The sequence below is a fragment of the Onychomys torridus genome, chromosome 16, assembly GCF_903995425.1.
Source record: "Onychomys torridus chromosome 16, mOncTor1.1, whole genome shotgun sequence".
NCBI lineage: Eukaryota > Metazoa > Chordata > Mammalia > Rodentia > Cricetidae > Onychomys > Onychomys torridus.
In genome coordinates this window covers 3,533,740-3,551,153 of record NC_050458.1, presented here as the reverse complement: position 1 = coordinate 3,551,153, position 17,414 = coordinate 3,533,740, and the positions used below count along the sequence as shown (strand labels likewise).

Below are 17,414 nucleotides of genomic sequence, written 5' to 3'. Positions count from 1 at the left end.
TGGAATTTTCCTTCTAGTGCTTTCTGTAGGGCTGGGTTTGTGGATAAGTATTGTTTAAATCTGGTTTTGTCTTGGAAGGTCTTGTTCACTCCATCCATGATGATTGAAAGTTTTGCTGGATATATTAGTCTAGGCTGGCATCCATGTTCTCTTAGTGTCTGCATTATATCTGTCCAGATCCTTCTGGCTTTCAAAGTCTCAATCGAGAAATCGGGTGTTATTCTGATGGGCCTTTGTAAGTCACTTGGCCTTTTTCCTTTGCTGCCCTTAATATTCTTTCTTTATTCTGGACGTTTAGTTGTTTAATTATTGTGTAGCGAGGGGACTTTTTTTGGGGGTTCTAGTCTGTTTGGTGTTCTATAGGCTTCTTGTATCTTCATAGGCATTTCTTTTAAGTTGGGAAAGTTTTCTTCTATGATCTTGTTAAATATATTTTCTGTGCCTTTGAGTTGGTATTCTTCTCCTTCCTCTATCCCTATTATTCATAGGTTTGGTCTTTTCATGGTGTCCCAAATTTCTTGGACATTTTGTGTCATGACTTTGTTGGTTTTAGTGTTTTCTTTCACTGATGAATCTATCTCTTCTAATGTATCTTCAACACCAGAGGTCCTCTCTTCCATCTCTTGCATTCTATTGGTTATACTTGCCTCTGAAGTTCCTGTTTGTTTACTCAGATTTTCTATTTCCAGCATTCCTTCTGCTAGTGTCTTCTTCATTTTTTCTATTTCCCTGTTTAGGTCTTGGATTGTCTCCCTTGCTTTTTCATGATTTTCTTTCAAGGATTTATTGTTTTCTTCTGCTTTAATTGTCCTTTCCTCTAGTTTTTTATAGCATTCTTCCCATTTTTTGTTTGTCTGTTCCTCTACTTTATTTTTGATTTCTTCTATATAAGGCTCTAGCCTCTTCATGATGTTACTTATAAGGTTATTTTCTTCTTCTTCTTCCATTCTGTGATGTTCAGGTCTAGCTGTTGGAGAAGGGCTAGGTTCTGGTGATGCTGTATTGCTCTTTATTTTGTTGTATGTACTTCTGCCTTGACATCTGCCCATCTCCTCTTGGGTTCGTTCTTGGTCTTATCAGTGTACTTGGTCCAGAGAGAGCTGACAGATTTAGGGAGCCTCTCTCTGGTCCAGATGGAAGCTCTGGGTCAGATGGGAGCGCTGGTCCAGATGAGAGTGCTGGCCGGATAGGAGCTGGGGGGCTGGACTCTGAGTCTTGGGAAGTCCCTGGGGTCTCCTTATTTTGTCCAGATGGGGGCTCCTCTTGTCCAGATCCCAGGAGTTCCTCTGGTCTCTGGTCCAGATGGGAGTTCCAGGGCAGGATGGAAGCTTGGGGCTGGTCTCTGATTCTCAGGAAGTGGCTGGGGTCTCTGGCAGATGGGTGTGGGGGCAGGGTGTGGAGACTGCAGTGTCTGCCTTCAGTCTTGGAAAAGAGCAGCCTTCCTGCAGGGCCTGCGGATTGGCCGGAAACTGGGGCCAAGTTGGTCAGTTCCTCCCGGGATGGCCTGTGTCCAGAGGTGGGACCCAAGGGACCCTGACTATAACCCCAGGCACTCACCTCTGGTCCAGATGGGAGTTCCAGGGCTGACTGGAGCTGGGGGTTGGTCTCTCTCATTCTGTATATTTTTAGACTGGCTATCATTGTATGGCAAGGTGGACTTGAACTCACTATGTAGCCGAAGATGACATTGGACTCCTGCTCCTCCCGCCTCAGCTTCCCACATTCTAGGGCTAGAGGCATGTACTGCTGTTCTTGCCTTTGAACACTCTTTGTATTTTTTGAAGCTGAGGACACAACCCAGGGCCTTGCGCTTGCTAGGCAAGTGCTCTACCACTGAGCTAAATCCCCACCCCGCCTTTAAATACTCTTAAGCATAAACACTGAAAATGTTTTTGAGTATTTGAAAAACACTATGTGATCCAGGCTGGCTTGGGTGGTTTTCGCAGACAGAGTCTCCATGCTGTCCAGTCTGGTATGGTTTACTGTTGAACCTGGACTCAAGCAATTCTGCCTCAGCCCTCTGGATGGCGGGAAATGCAGGCACACGATACCGTGCGCAGCTTATGGGCAGTTCAACATATTCTGTATTTGTTCATCTGCTTGTTTGAAATGGGGTCTCATTATGCAGCCCTGGCTAATGGCCACTCGTTATATAGACGGGGCTGGCCTTGAACTCTGGTTTCTTCTGCCTGAGTTTCCCTTGTTCTGTTCTTCCAGCTGCTCCTGGCTCTGTACTACTTTTTGATCAGTTCTTCTCCTCATTTTATTTTATTATTTTAATTAATTAATTAATTCTTTTTTTTTTTTTTTTTTTGACACAGGATTTCTCTATGTAGTTCTGGCTATCCTAGAACTAGTTCTGTAGATCAGGCTGGCCTTGAATTCAGAGAGTCCACCTGCCTCTGACTCCTGAGTGCTGGGATTACAGGCGTGTGCCAGCACCACCTGGAACTTCCCTCGTTTGAACCTGCTTAGAGCTTTCCTCCTATAATGGACACACCTCTTTTACCTTTTAACTTGGTTCGGAGTCCAGCTGGCTTTGTAAGTACCTATAAGCAGCATGGCCTAAGCCACTCTTCAAACTGTAGACTAGGTGTCTGGAAAAAAAATTGTTGAGTTTTCTAGGTTGTGCACATCCGGAAGTTAGGATGGCTTATGAGTGGGTGACAGCACTCACCATGAGCCCTGACTAAAATTCCCCAGCTTTAAAGGCATCTTAGTCATCACTCCTGAGTTCTGCGGCAACCACATCGAGGCACTCTGTTAAACCACAGACACCATTTACCCTTTCTTAGCTTCCGGTTTGCTTTACACAGAGAGCCCATAGTTACCACACCAAACATGGCTTTGATGGCGGTTTCTGTGCAGTGACACCTCATCTCCCCAGAGTGTAGTGATGTCTCTTCTCAGTCTAGCCCCCAGCTCAGGTACTGGCAAGGAGACATGCCCCCTCCAGACCGCTACCAAGGAACTGAAGAGCTCTGTATTGCTCCCATAGTTACTATGTTGCCATGCTGCCTATTTCCCAGAACATTAACATAAAACCTTTGTTCTGTTTTGGTTTTTTGGTGTTTTGTTTTGTTTTGTTTTGTTTTTTTTCGAGACAGGGTTTCTCTGTAGCTTTGGAGTTTGTCCTGGACTAGTTCTGTAGACCAGGCTGGCCTCGAACTCACAAAGATCCACCTGCCTCTGCCTCCCGAGTGCTGGGATTACAGGTGTGCGCCACCACTGCCCGGCTTTTAAAACCTTTGTTCTGAAAGTGAGCTGCAAACCCCTCCATCATCTGGTCCCTTTGCCTTGTTTAGTGGAAGCCTTTCTCTTTTGTGCCTCCCACTATTCTCTTCTCCCTGTACTTATTCCAGGACAATTCTACCTCCATATGTGCTGCTGCTTCATGCATTTTTGCCTTTATTAGTAAGACCAGAGAAAATAAGAAGCTAGGTGTTAAACTTCAGCCTGGTGACCTTGGAGCTCTACTGACCCCTCAGGGTGACTACTCAGCACAGTACCTGGCGTAGGAAAGTGGCCACACACACTAGCTTTCTCATATGTGAGGCATATAGTAAAGAGAGAAAATGTGCTATCTTAGGAACCGGCCAGGCTTGTTTGTGTGGTTCAGATCTGTCATTTCATAGCTCTGAATCCAGGCTATCCCTTAACCACCTGCAGCATTAGTCCTCTGTAAGCAGGAGCTAGAAGTGCAGGTGATGGACACTAAGGAGGCCATCACAGACACGGGAGAGTGCTCAAGCAGTACTACTTCTGCTGCTATCTCTGTCAATTATTCCTTTCTAGTAGTGCTAAGCATTGGCTACATGTGGGCTCAGAGCACCACAGTTGTTTGAACATTTTATTTCATTAGTAGGAAAATTTTCTTTCTTCATTGAGCTAACTACTTAGCATCCTTTACTTTGGATTTATCCTATCTTTGTGTTCATCTGGCTGCTATAGCTCATATGGGTGGAGACAGAAAAAAAGAAAGGGAGACAGGTACAGGGCAAACAGGCTCTTGTGTTGCACAGATCTGCAGGACTAGAGGAAATTTTTTGCAGATGGCCCTTCCTGTTATAGAGCTTCATTTCCCCGACCCTGTAAGTGTGATGACTCTCTGACTCATTTAGTCCATTTTCTTCCCTGAACCAGATACATCTTGTCTCTGGTATTACAGACTTGTACATCTCTTTAGTTCAAGGATACCATATCAAGAAGTGTATTTTTGACATTTAGGTTGTCTTTTTAAATTCTATATTCAGAAGACAAATGCAATAGATCATGAATAAAATGTGGTCATTAAAGAAACATTCTAGGTAATTTCCTGATTGTTTATACTTACTGAGTTAAACTTGTCATGTTGGTCAAACTCTAGGGTGATATACTGTAGACTGATGTGTGTCTTAAGTATGTTGTCTATGCATTAAATACCTTAGACTCTTGAGATGTGATACCATATGACATATATACTTTTAGCTTAAAGTTTACAAAGATACCCTGCCACTTATTGCATTATAACTGTAATAGATATAGCAACACTCTGCTGGGGTGCTTAGTGAGCCATAGAAAAGAGTTTGATCCTTTTTACCACTTGGATAAGCATCTGTAAATTACATGAATGAGTGGTCAGTTCACTGACAGTACCCTTAAGTAAATGAATACTCTGAAAAAGGGACCTGATCCTAGATTTAAAGGACAAAATTAGAGAAGATATAGTCAATGTACCATTAATTCTTATGGAAATAAAGGACCTAAAATTCTTTAACAATTTTACCCAGAGTCAGGGAGCTGTTTACTGACAAGCCACAGTTCAGACTCCATACCCCTGGCAGTTGCTCATTAACTGGCTATCTTTAAAGCCGGAACCTTCCGTGCTTGCCAAGAGAAGCTCAGAATGGCAGTCTCTTTTCCTTTTTTATGTCATGAAGAGAAGAATGGTGCTGAAACAGTCTGAAATGGAGAGCATATTGTAGTTAACTGTCCCCTTTGGGAAAGAGAAATTGTTAGCTTTCACGACTCCTGAAGCTAAAAGGCAATAGAGTTATGATTTCATTTTCCTTTTCTTCACACTTACCTAGTAACCCACCTCCTCCCTCCTGTGAGGGTAAAGCTGCTTCCGAGAAGCCAGGTGTATGTTTTCCTCTAGTTTCAAAGAATCATAGAGGTAAGATTACACAAACAGGATTTCTACCATAGCATACCCTGGCACATTTTTCATGGCATAAATTCCTGGTAAGGAAGCCTTCAGTGGATCCCGTGTCTTCTAGCCAAGGGATTTCCAAGATCTGAAAGGGAAGATATAATGATTGAGATGATGACTGTATGACCTTAGGTCCTCCTAGAGACAATGAATTTCTGTATTTTAAATTTTAAATATTTTCATATGTTATTTTACAGACCTTTTCAGAGGCAATTAGATTTAATGTAGACTATGGAGTTTTTGAAGTGATTAATAATGCACCACAACTTCTGGAAAAGCAACTGAAAAGAGTTCTGCGAAACCAGCAACCTCGAAATCCCATCTATGATGTTATAAGGAAAGGGAAAAATGATGCTAAATCTCTTCAAAATGGCATCTCCAGTGAAGATGAAGCCATTAGTGTCAACTACAATATCATGGTGAGCCAATGTGATTGAGTCTCTTCCTTGTAAGATCAAGAAAGCATTTGGTGAGCCAGAGACATGGCTCAGTGGTTAAGAGCACTTACTGCTCCTCCAGACCTGACCCTGATTGCCAGCACTACACTAGGGATCTCAACTGTCTGTAGCTCCAGTTCCAGGGAATCGAACTGGATCTCTTCTGGCCTCTGTGGCACCAGGCAAAACACTCATTCACAGAAAATAAGAGTAAATCATTTTTAAAGAAAGCACTCAGTGAAACTGACTTGAGTTGCTGAGGTGCCATCACATTTGCTAGTGTGTTCTACTTACACAGAAGGCCCTTTAAGCATGTTTCGCCTGCTCACATAGAACGGCCAGTTTAGCAGTTTGGTTGATTTTATCAACCAGTGTAAGAATGGTCATGTGACTTGCCTTGAATGTACAAAATGTCAGGTGCATTTAAGCTGGCATAAATATGCATATTTTTAATTGTTTAGTTTCCTAAATTTGAAATGTGTGTAGAAAGAAGCTATTTCTTCTGGGGTTCTGAACAAACCCTACTCACAGTTGGGAACTGAGATGACTTTGAAGCCTCCAAGGACACCCTGTGACTCTGACCTCCCTGGCTTTACATTCTGTTATTAGCTGCTAGTTTCTGTCTCCTTCACTTTAGGTCAGCAAACCTATATCCAAAGCTGGCTAAACCTACCAGCTGTGTCCCTTGAAAAGGTCACACGATGAACCCTGTTTCTCCAATCAGTCATGCTGCCACTAACTACTCCTTAGGCTTTCTGTGTGGATAGTGAAGTGGACAAGGTTTATTCTAAAATGCTAATTTAGAACAAGGTAGAAGTAGGCTGAAAAATAGGTCTGCTCATAGCTTCAGACAGCTCGACTTGAATTCTCCTGCTACTAAATTCAGATGTATTTCTCTTCTTTTAATTTCTATTGCTGTAGTGCTAATAATAATTACATTAAAGCATTGCTTTGAAGGTGGATCAGAGAAATTGAATTACACAAATTATTAGCTAAGCATTTTCTAGCTAGGTAATCAAATATTTAGTAGCAACAATAATTAGTAACATATCACTAATTACATTAAATTATGTAGCTTACCCATCCTAATTAAATATTAGAGTCAGATGGGATTAAAAAAAGAAGACTCAATTATTTGCTGTCTAAAAGAAACCAACCTTAAGGATCAAATACATATATTAGAAGTAAGAGATATGTCATATAATTACTAATTAAAAGAAAGCTAGGGTATTACATAAGTTTCAAAGTAGCCTTCAGACTCCTACTATGGATAAAGAGGGGTATTACACAGTAATAAAATGTCAATTCATAGAAAACACAACCAGCTTTAATATGTGTGTACCTAACCATAGTGCTTCAGAATACATAAGTGCTAATCAAACATAAGGAGGAAATGGCCAAAACCATAGTTGAGGTTTGAGATGAAAACATTGCTCTTGGTAATCAAGAGAAACACAATCATAGGGACAGGATAATTCTGTATCTCAATGGCAATGAAGCCAACCTGTTAATGTTAATAGACACCTCACCCAGAAAGCCAAAGTGCATGTTCTTTACAAAGTACACTTAGAGTGATTTTTCAAAATAGATGTTATTCTGGCATTAAAGTTATTATAATAACTAAAATATATTAAATTATATGAAATATATTATTGATCACCCCAGAATTAAACCTAAGTCAATAACAAAAAATATGGAAAAATCTCCAAATACTTAATTAAGCAACATACTTCTAAATAACCCATAAGTCAAAAGATAAGTCTTAAAGAAAACAAGAAACTAAAGTAAACTATCACAATTTAGGATGTAGCTAAATTAGTCATTAGAAGGAAATTTGTACAATTAAGTATTAGGAAATATGTAATAGATAATAAAAATACCAAGCATCTCTGTCAGGGATCTATCTACTACCATGGGAAACAAGAAACAGAAAAGTTAACTGAGACCCAAAGTAAAGAAGAAATAGCATAGTCATGAACTTCAGATCCTCCTGTGCTGGACTACAGGCTTGCACCACCATGTACGTGCCCGTGACTACAGTGATTCTCTGCCATGCGCATACCTGTGATTACAGTGATTCACCACCATGCACATGCCTGTGCTGGGGATTGAACCCAGACCTTCATGCATTCTAGGCAAGCACTCTGCAAACCGTTGCAATGGGAACCCAAAGATGACTTTCTCTTCACGTTCTCTTAATAGTGTCTCAACCGTGAACAAGGTATTAAGTGGATCAAAAGAAAAAGACTTCCAGCATTTCTGGAGAGTGATTGCTACTTTGAATACAGGTATCATGATGCCATCTGCCTATGTGTGTTTTTTTTTAAATTGCTGTTTGCTTCATATAAAGTTATTTTTTATGATATTGATTTGAGTTTGGATCCTATCTGCTATTGAATAGGAGTAATTAAAACACTGGCAAAAATTATACAACTTTTCTAAAGAAATTTCACAGTTTTATTTCCTTGATCATTTACTTTAACAATTACCTGTCATTCATAGTGGTGTTTATGTAAACACAAAGGGAATGTTAGTGTGACATTAAAAACAGAATATGGGGAACTAGAGAGAAGTCTCAGCAGTTAAGAGCACTTGCTCTTGCAGAGGACATGGGTTTGATTCCCAGCACCCACATGGTGGTTCACAACCAACCCTGACTTCAGTTCCGGGGAACTGGATGCCCTCTTGTGAACTCCATGGGTATCAGGCATGCATGTGCTACATATTCATACAGGCAGGCAAATATAAAAATAAATGAAACTTTAAAAACATTTTAAAAATACAGAACATCTGTGTGGGGCTGAGGACTCCCTTTTAAAGTGTAAACATGGAAACTTTTTACTGAAATTTTGCTAAAATTTGAACTTTGCTTAGAATAATAACTTTAAATAAAATACAAATGAAAAAAGAATATTTCCATGAGTAAGCCATTGTTAGTTTGTGATTTCTACAATACAGATTAGCCAAGTTGATCTCACAAGCAACATGGAGCAACTCAGGCATGAATTTCATAGTAGGTACAAACTTTTCCCCCTGGATCCTGAGAAAGCTGCCTACTCCACCTCCTCCTACCATTGAAGAGGACCATCTCATGATTATGAAAAAGTTCTATGTTTCTCTTGGCCAGGTAAGATGAGGGTTTTCATGACTCAGCAACAACAAAACCTTTTGTTTCAGCTCAAGAGAAATTGATTTAAGGCCCCACCCCCAAGCGGAGTCTGGTTCCTGCGGGTGTACGCTGACTCCTTGGATGTGTGGAAATGCAAATGTAAATAGAAGCACTTTGCTTGTGGATTCAAAGCAGCAAAGGGATTGAGATACATGCTCCATATCACTAGGAAGCAAGGGCGTGGAGACTATTATTGGTGGAAGTATGAAGGCAACTCCACGTAGTTAAAGGGAGGTTTATTTAGGGGGTAACTTACAAGTAAAGGGATGGATTACAGGATCCGGGAGAGGTGAAGTGCAGTCCAGTGGTGTTCTCTAGAGAACTCTACTTGGTCTACATCCAGCATCCAGGATCCAGGAACCCAAGAGAGTTAGCACATCCTGATCTCAGCTCTAAAGGGCTCCTGTCTCGGCCCCACCTTGTAGGCGTGACAGTTACTGGAAGCCTCAATGGGGGTAGTACTTCCAGGTCAAAGTTGGAACAGCCACCCACTGTAGCTGAAGTTTTCCAGTGTCCCACCTGGCCCATGGTCAGGGCAAATCTCTCTCACCCGCCAGTCCTGCAGCCGCTTTTCTCAGTTCTGCCTTCACATCTTGCTTCCTTTGTGTCTGGCTGGCAACTCCTGACTCAGCCTTCCTGTTTCCAGAATTCTCCTCTTTGCTTATCCAGCCTATACTATACTTCCTGCCTGGCTACTGGCCAATCAGCATTGCATTTATCAACCAAATCAGAGCAACACACATTCACAGCATACAGAAAGACATCCCCAGCAACCCACTACAGACTATATTCTGAATTTGTTATTATAGCAATTCAGTAAAGATGCTGAGCATTGTCTAGATGATACTTAGTTATAGAAATGCATCACTTTTTAACTGTTATCAGACAGATTCCTTTTCTGTTATTGCTTAAGTGTGGAGTCCTTGTGAGTGCTTTAAATAGATGTGACCTAGAATCAACTGTCCTTTTAGATTGTCTATAATATAGTACAAATTTGTATTTTATTTTATTTTATTTTTTTGCCTCCAATTACCAAGTCTCTCATATACCCAGGATACACAAATCTATATGAAATCTGGATTGCCAAGCATGTGGCCCATGTGTGCTATTCTTTTATTCTTTGTCTGTGTCAGACACTGCCAATCAGTTATGGTCATTTTTTTTTCTGCTAAGTTAGAGTTAGGCTTCAATTTTTATCAATGGAGTGTTCTAGACCTACAGTCAGAGACATCAGATGGAGCTGGGTGGTGGTGGCTCATGTCTTTAATCCCAGCACTTGGGAAGCAGAGGCAGGTGATCTCTACAAGTTCAAGGTCAGCCTGGTCTACAGAGGGAGATCCAGGACAAGTCAAGGCTACACAGAGAAACTCTGTCTAAACAAACAAACAAACAAACAAAAAACCAAAAAAAAAAAAAAACAACAACAAAAAACCAGATGGGAAGAAGCCACCCATGCCTTTTGTACTACAGTAGATAGATCTATGTTATTTGAATGTATATTTTTCATTTCACTGTATCACACCTAGTTACTCTTGTAATCTTGGCATTCCTATCCAGCAATATTTACAAAGTATTGAGAGAAGTATGCTACCTCTCTTTCTCTGCTGAATAATGCTTGATGATGTGTTAAAGACTCAATTTCGTTTCTGTTATACTTATTCTCAGTATTTTTTCTCTTATGTATAATAGAAATGTTAAAGGTACCATGAAATGTTTGTTGATAGAGTCAATAAACCTCCAAGGGGAGGCCCTCTGGCAAGGGACCAACTGCCATGTAGACAGTGAGAATCCAGGCTGCAGTCTCCTTGCTGTCTATGAGACACCGTTCTCTTTCTTACAACCCCAATTGCAAATTATCTGTCACAGCTTTTGAAGTTTGAGAACTTAAATTTCTTTGTATTCTCAGATTATTTAAACCAGGCTGTAGGTGGAAATTGCTGTTAGTGATCATTTGTGATGTTTCTCTGAGTCTTCCCTTGTGTCATCTACACACAAACAATTGGTCCATTTTTTAAAAGCACCAAGTGAGATAATTAGACTGCTCACATCTTCCTCCCTTTTAACAAGTGGAAATAGAGTAGTGGTTCAAGTTAATGTTGAATGGATTCATAATTATCAATAATAAATGATTTGGATATAAGCTAAGTGTAAGTAGCACACTTGTATCCTACTACTTGGGATGCTGAAGTAGGAGGATCTCAAGTTGAGTGTAAGGACAGTCTGGGCTACTTAGTAAGTCTGAGACCATCCAGAGCAATATATAGAGATCTACTATTTCACAAAGCCCAAGCCAATAAATAAATAAATGAATGAGATGGCGGAGCTGCACTGGACCCTTCAGGACTTTTGTGCTCATAAGGAACCAGTGGCCGGCCACAGAAGTTTCCCTCAATTCCTCCTCACGCTGTCTTGTTGTGTGGCCTGGTTTGCCCTTTGGAGTGTGTACAACAGACAAGGGATCCCAGGTCTTGCATGTGAGCCATGCTTCTCCTGTGTGTGGCAGACTGGAAATAGGAGAAATGAGAGGGATGCTGGACAGCCCTCCTCATTCCCTAGATCTTCCAGGAAAATCAAGAGAGAGAGAAACTTCTTTCCAACTTTCTAATACTTTAGTATCCTTTGACAACTTCATACACATATATAGTACATTTCAACGTTTTGCCCCTCTCCCCTTTCCTATCCTCCCTCCCTCTGGACCCCCTCTAACAAGTCCCTTATAATCAGAGGCTTTTCTCTGTCCTGCCCCGTCTTGCAGCCACTTCCCAAATAATCACATAGAGGCTTATATTAATTATAAATGTTTGGCCAATGGCTCAGACTTATTACTAACTAGCTCTTACATTTAAATTAACCCATTTCTATTAATCTATGCATTGCCAAATGGCCCATGGCTTACTGGTCTTTTGGCATCTTGCTTCTTGGGTGACTGGCTTGCTTCTCCCCTGACTCTGCCCTTCTCCCATTATTTCCTAGATTTTGGCTTTCCTGCCCAGCCTTATTCTGCCTGGCTATAAGTCAAATCAGCTTTTATTATCAACCAGTGAAAGCAAAACATTCACAGCCTACAGAAGGGTCCTCCCTCAGCTGTCCCCTTCCCACATCCTTGTGTTTTATAAGAAGAGCAGCCATTGAGCATTTAACTATGGTTCCTTGCATGTGCATGAGTATGGGGTTATTTATTAGATCATGAACAGCACACTAGTGGCTATACTCCCAGAGAAAAATAGCCACTGACTGTCAGCAGCTCCTCAGCTAGCATTGGGCCCTCATGTGCCTCTCCAAGGCTGTGGTCCTCCTAACTTCTAGTAAACAGTTAGCTCAAAGATTGAGTTGGTTGGCTTGAAGATACACAAAGCAGTCTCCCTTGTGTTTTTAAGTTTAGACTCCTTTCCCCTTGAACAACAGAGAAATTTCTACTTCAGGGAGCTTTTGTGGGTGATTAAAGGAAAGAAAAGCCTGAAGGCCTACCTGGACACACTTACGTGACCATAGCCCAACCAGAGTTGTGGAAGCCTGGCCTGAGACACAGAGGTGGCTGAGTGGAGACAGTGTATAGAGAGCTTCTGACACACAGTCAGTCAGAACACTGAAGACACTGGTAATACTGGGGACAGAGGAGTGTGGTGGGCATCAGGCACAGGTTTTCACCTGTGGTCACCATTTTATATTATTTGTGTATCTGCGAATATTTGTCTGTGTGCATGTGAGCCACTCTGTGCTCGGAACTGAACTTGGGTCTGTGTAAGAACAGCAAGTGCCCTACACTGCAAAGCCCATCTCTCCAGCTCCATTCTCCTATCTACTGAATTTTTAGTACAATTGTCTTTAAAAAAATATTTTCCCTCACACATTATATTCCATAAATTGAATTATAAAGATTTTTTTAGAGTTTTGATTGGCAGAATCAAAAGTTAAGGTTATGTTAAACTAATGTCTCTCTTTCTTCCTAGGCCTCCTATACTCAAACAAAAGATTGGTTTACACTAGCAAAAGAAAGTCAGAAAACAGTAACAACCTTTTCGTTACCCTGCTGTAAACCCCACCACAAAACTGCGCCCCCAGCTATTTCTTCTGTGTCTGGTAAGCAAAGACCAGGCCCTTCAGAGCAGTTGTCTACTGTAATTATGCGGTTCAGAGTTCAGGGCCCAGGGGGAAAACCTCACCACACAGTCCCTGCCCGCCTTTCACTTCCTTGTGGGTTTTGTTTGTTGTTGTTGTTTGGTTTGGCTTTTATTATTGTTTGTTGTTGTTGTTGAAACAGAGTCTCCTTATGTAGCCCAGGCTGGTTTCAAACTCAGTCCTGTGGCTTCAGTCTCCCAGGTACCAGGATTACAGACATATGCCTGGGTCATTTACTACTTCAACAAGTGGATATGGTAAAATGGAGGCAGTTAGAACTGAATTCCAATATTAGTCATGTGATTTTATTTGCTGAGACAGGGTCACACTGTGTAGTCCAGGCTAATTGCAGACTTGCTCAGTACCTCTGGCAGGCTTTGCAGTCACAGTGATCCTTCTTGCCTCAGCCTCTGCTGTGTTGGCATGGCGGGACTACCTGAGCATGCCCAGCTCTTAGTTTCATGGTCCTTGTGAGTTATTCCACTTGGAATCTTGCTTTTTCTCATCTATCAGCTTAGATGAATTATATGTAAATATGTAAGAATGTAGCCCCAGAACTTGGCACACCTCCTGTAGTCAGCCAGGGAGTATTTGTCTTTATTTCTGTCACACTTTATAAATTCCTCTTACTAAATCATTGCAAAAAAGTAGGTATGATATTTCTGACCTAAAAGCATATGGACTGGAATTGTTGGAGCATGCTAGAATTCCAGGACTCAAGAAGCTAAGGGAAGAAGATTGTGTCTCACAACAACAACAACAACATGGAAATAATCATTGATGGAAATTGAATTTGTTTCCTACTTCTCAGTTTAGACTATTTTTCTTCTTGGAAAACAGATCAGTTCTATAGGGAATTTTTGTAGGTGATACCAATTTTTCATAAAAATTGAAAGAAACTGCCACAAAATGGGAGTCACTAACTATGATATTATGGAGGGAGAAATTCCAGATATGATTCCTGAGAATTCATGAAGTCCCTAGAAGTTTACCCCAACCTCTCCGTGATGAATATTTAGTGACCAGAGAGGGTGGACCTAGCTGCAATAATTGACTGAAAAGTCTAGATTAAAACCCAATAAACCTTTGTGATTGAAAATATCTAGATTTCTGTCTGCTTCCTGTTTGTTTTCACTGTCCTGAAGTGGAATACTGGAGCACATGATAGTGAACAGAAAGAAAGGCTGGCCAAAGGGCACTGGGCAGGAATGCTCTCCTTGCTCTCTGTGCCCAACCTCCTTCCAGTTCTATGGCATTGAGATGAGTGCTTGCATCCCTTCACAGGTTTACAGACTTGGGGGAAAGTTGTTGTATTATAATGAAATGTTCTAGTCCATGGAGATTTCAAATTTGGCAACAGAAAGTGGTCGCTAAGGGCAGGCATATTCACCTGAGCTGTGGAGTTGGGAGGATAGACTGACATGTGACATATTCATAGTTCACTGAGTTCTGAAAGAGAAAATAAGAGCTAAAACAGTATTTCGTTTGGGAGGGATATAATCTTTTATAAGTCCCTACATTATTTTGTTACTTTAATGATAAGAATTACATGCATGATAGTTATTAAAGCCTATTATAAATATTTAGTACATATGCATGAAGGGAAAGTTAATTTCTGTTGGCAGATTTTCCCTCATGGTCTCCCAACAAGGCTTGAGAATTCTTCTGAAGTTACTGGTCCATGTGATTGCCCCATTTGCCATTTTCTACAGCACCTAACAGTGGAAGAATTTGTGTCATATCTAACCTATTTGCCTTTTATAATTTAATACAGAGAGTTTTATATTCGATGATGGAATTCACCCCAGGAAAACAAAGAGCCCAACTAAAACCACTGAAATAATTCCTGAGCTGGAAGAAGAAGAAGAAGGCTCTGTATCAATAAAAGATACTCCTTCCCAAGCTCTTCTGAGAATATACCTTGAAAGGAAAGAGGGCCAGGTCGACAAGAACCTGACAATGCATTTCTCGTCAGTTGAAGAATTTCTCAACAACTATATAGTCTTTATCTTGAGACAAGCCATTGAGCACATCACAGGCCATTCCTTTAGGGACATTCCAGGCTATATCAACTTCTACAATGTATCCCAGCTGATATTTGATAGTATGGAGCCTGTGCCTAGAAGGAAGGTTGTAAGTTCGCCTCAATTTGAAACAGAAAAGGAAATCTCAGAAGAGAAATTGGAAAAAGCAAGTTTAAGTTCAAAGAGTGAGAGTCTTGGGCCAGAGGGCAGGGCCGACTGGTGTATTTCTCACAGAGCCTATGACATTGGCAACAGAAGGGAATTTGAAAGATTTAAGAAGTTTCTAAAGGGAACATTAGGAGAAAGATACTGGTGGCTATGGATGGACATTGAGAGGTTAAAAGTCCTTAAGGACCCTGGAAGACATCAAAGGTATTTTCATTTTTATTTTCAAAAGTTTTAAAAAATAAATTATAGAATATTTGCTTGAGTTATTCAAGCACAAATATTAAATATTAAAATATAGTTTATGCATTGGGAGGGATAAAAACAATGACATTTATTTTATGATAATAAATTTTTGATATCACAAATTTTCTGATTTCCTAGCTTTAAGATACCAGGGATGGAGAGGTAGCCTAATGGTTAAGAGTACTTGCTGTTCTTGCAAAGGACCCAGATTCAGTTCCCAAAACCTACATGGTGGTTTATAATCATCCATAATTCCAGCTCCAGGGGATCTGTTGCTCTCTTCTGAACACTATGGACACTAGACACACATGTAGGGCATATACATGCATGCAAGCCAAACATTCAAGACACACAAAATAAGTAAAACAAACAAACAAATAAATAAATAAGTGAAAAAGATATCAATAACAGGGTTTGAATAATGTTTCTTCCCATAAATTCCAGATCTGCTCTAAAATTATTCTACTTTTTATAGTGCATAATGTTATAAAAAATTTTATACAAAAAGCAATTTATCAGCTATATGACCACACTCATATATACAGGTATGATGCCAGTTGTGGGCTTCTTAGCTCAGCAGCCTGCCTGGCTAACACATCCTGTGGTTTTTGGTCAGATTCCCCATAGCTGTCTGTTTGTATGGAGTCTCTTCTGAAGTCTGGTGGGGCTCAGCTCTGCCTATGGCTCTCTCTCTATGCTTCAGGTTACTGTGACTGTTCATCTTAACAGGATACTACTTTAAGGAAGACCTTATGTTTGTAGCTCCCAATCTAATCTGAAGCATGTTAGGCTGCATTTTTTCTTAAGGGCTTGGTAGAGAACTACTAGTGACTGGGTTGTTGTATTTATTAGAATAGTATTTGGGTCAAAGATTTTCTGCTTTGAATAGCGCTCAACAAATGGTTGAGTCTGTAACCTGACTTGATCCATATTTGTAAGACATATCAAGAGAGTCATATGCAAGAAACCTTTGGATTTTCAGGACCAATACTATGCACTTCTGTTGTCTCTATAATGAATTTCCCACATTGAGTGACCTAAAGCAACAGTTCTAGAGGGAACCTATTTCTTTACATTTTCCAGTTTATGAAGATGACTGTGGAGGGGGGAGCATCCCTCACTCCCACATGTCCCCCAGAGTACTCTTGAGTAGGAGCAGCAGGAAATATTAGAAGGATAGAGGGGAGAGAACATTGAAAATACAGAATAGCCTCAAGAGGGCCTGGATTCTAATCCACTGGGCTTTGACTGTCTCTGCCCTAGGTTATTTAAAGGAATGCCAAGGGATGGAGCAAAAGACCTCCCCACAGCACAGCTAAGTGTAGACACCTGCACTGAGGTCCATGGCCCAATCATCCTTTCTATGCAAACCTGCTGGGTAAAGCCACTAGGAAACCTAAAAATGGGTTCTAGCAGGTACCCCCTCTTAATATATAAAAACAACTCTGCATTAAGAGCTCACAGCACTCTCCATAGCTGTCATACCTTCTAGTATAGGAGTAGATGATAAAAAAGATGCCATTTCTTTTTGGAATTCATCTAAGGTGACTACAGCAATTTTAGGCGCATCAAGCCCTTTAAATAAAAAATAAAAATAAAAATAAAAAACTCTTGACACAACTGCATCAAACTTAAAGACTCCCTTAGCTTCATCATTACCATTAACAGGTTAACATAATTTTAACATAAATATTGCTATACATAATTACAATTTTACAAATTAAAGCAAACTCTTAATAGAACCATTTGAATTTCTTGCTAACAAAACATAGGATAAACTTCTGATGTATTCACATCAAACTTACATACTTACTTAACTTCACCAGACCATGGTGTGTCAATATCAATAGGTTAACATAGTAACTCTAACATAAACATTACTATATACAATTATAATTCCTACAAACCTACATTCAATATAACCATTAACACTTTCTTAAAAACCTACATTCAAAAAACAATTTCTTAATAGAACTATATAAAGGATAACATTAATTCACACAAGTAACACTAAAATATTTTTTAAATTAAATAGACTGAGGGATATTAACACTCCACCCTTT

The 17,414-nt window shown here is 40.3% G+C and overlaps 1 protein-coding gene across 1 annotated transcript in view; it reads left to right on the top strand.

Moving 5' to 3' along the window:
* Rgs22 (regulator of G protein signaling 22) overlaps positions 1–17,414 on the top strand; it is a 149,053-nt gene that overhangs the window by 27,616 nt on the left and 104,023 nt on the right. Inside the window, exons 4-8 of the mRNA XM_036208311.1 lie at positions 5,389–5,610; positions 7,831–7,916; positions 8,587–8,755; positions 12,748–12,877; positions 14,691–15,312. Of these exons, the coding sequence (XP_036064204.1) occupies positions 5,389–5,610; positions 7,831–7,916; positions 8,587–8,755; positions 12,748–12,877; positions 14,691–15,312 (1,229 nt within the window). The remainder of the gene's footprint in view (positions 1–5,388; positions 5,611–7,830; positions 7,917–8,586; positions 8,756–12,747; positions 12,878–14,690; positions 15,313–17,414) is intronic.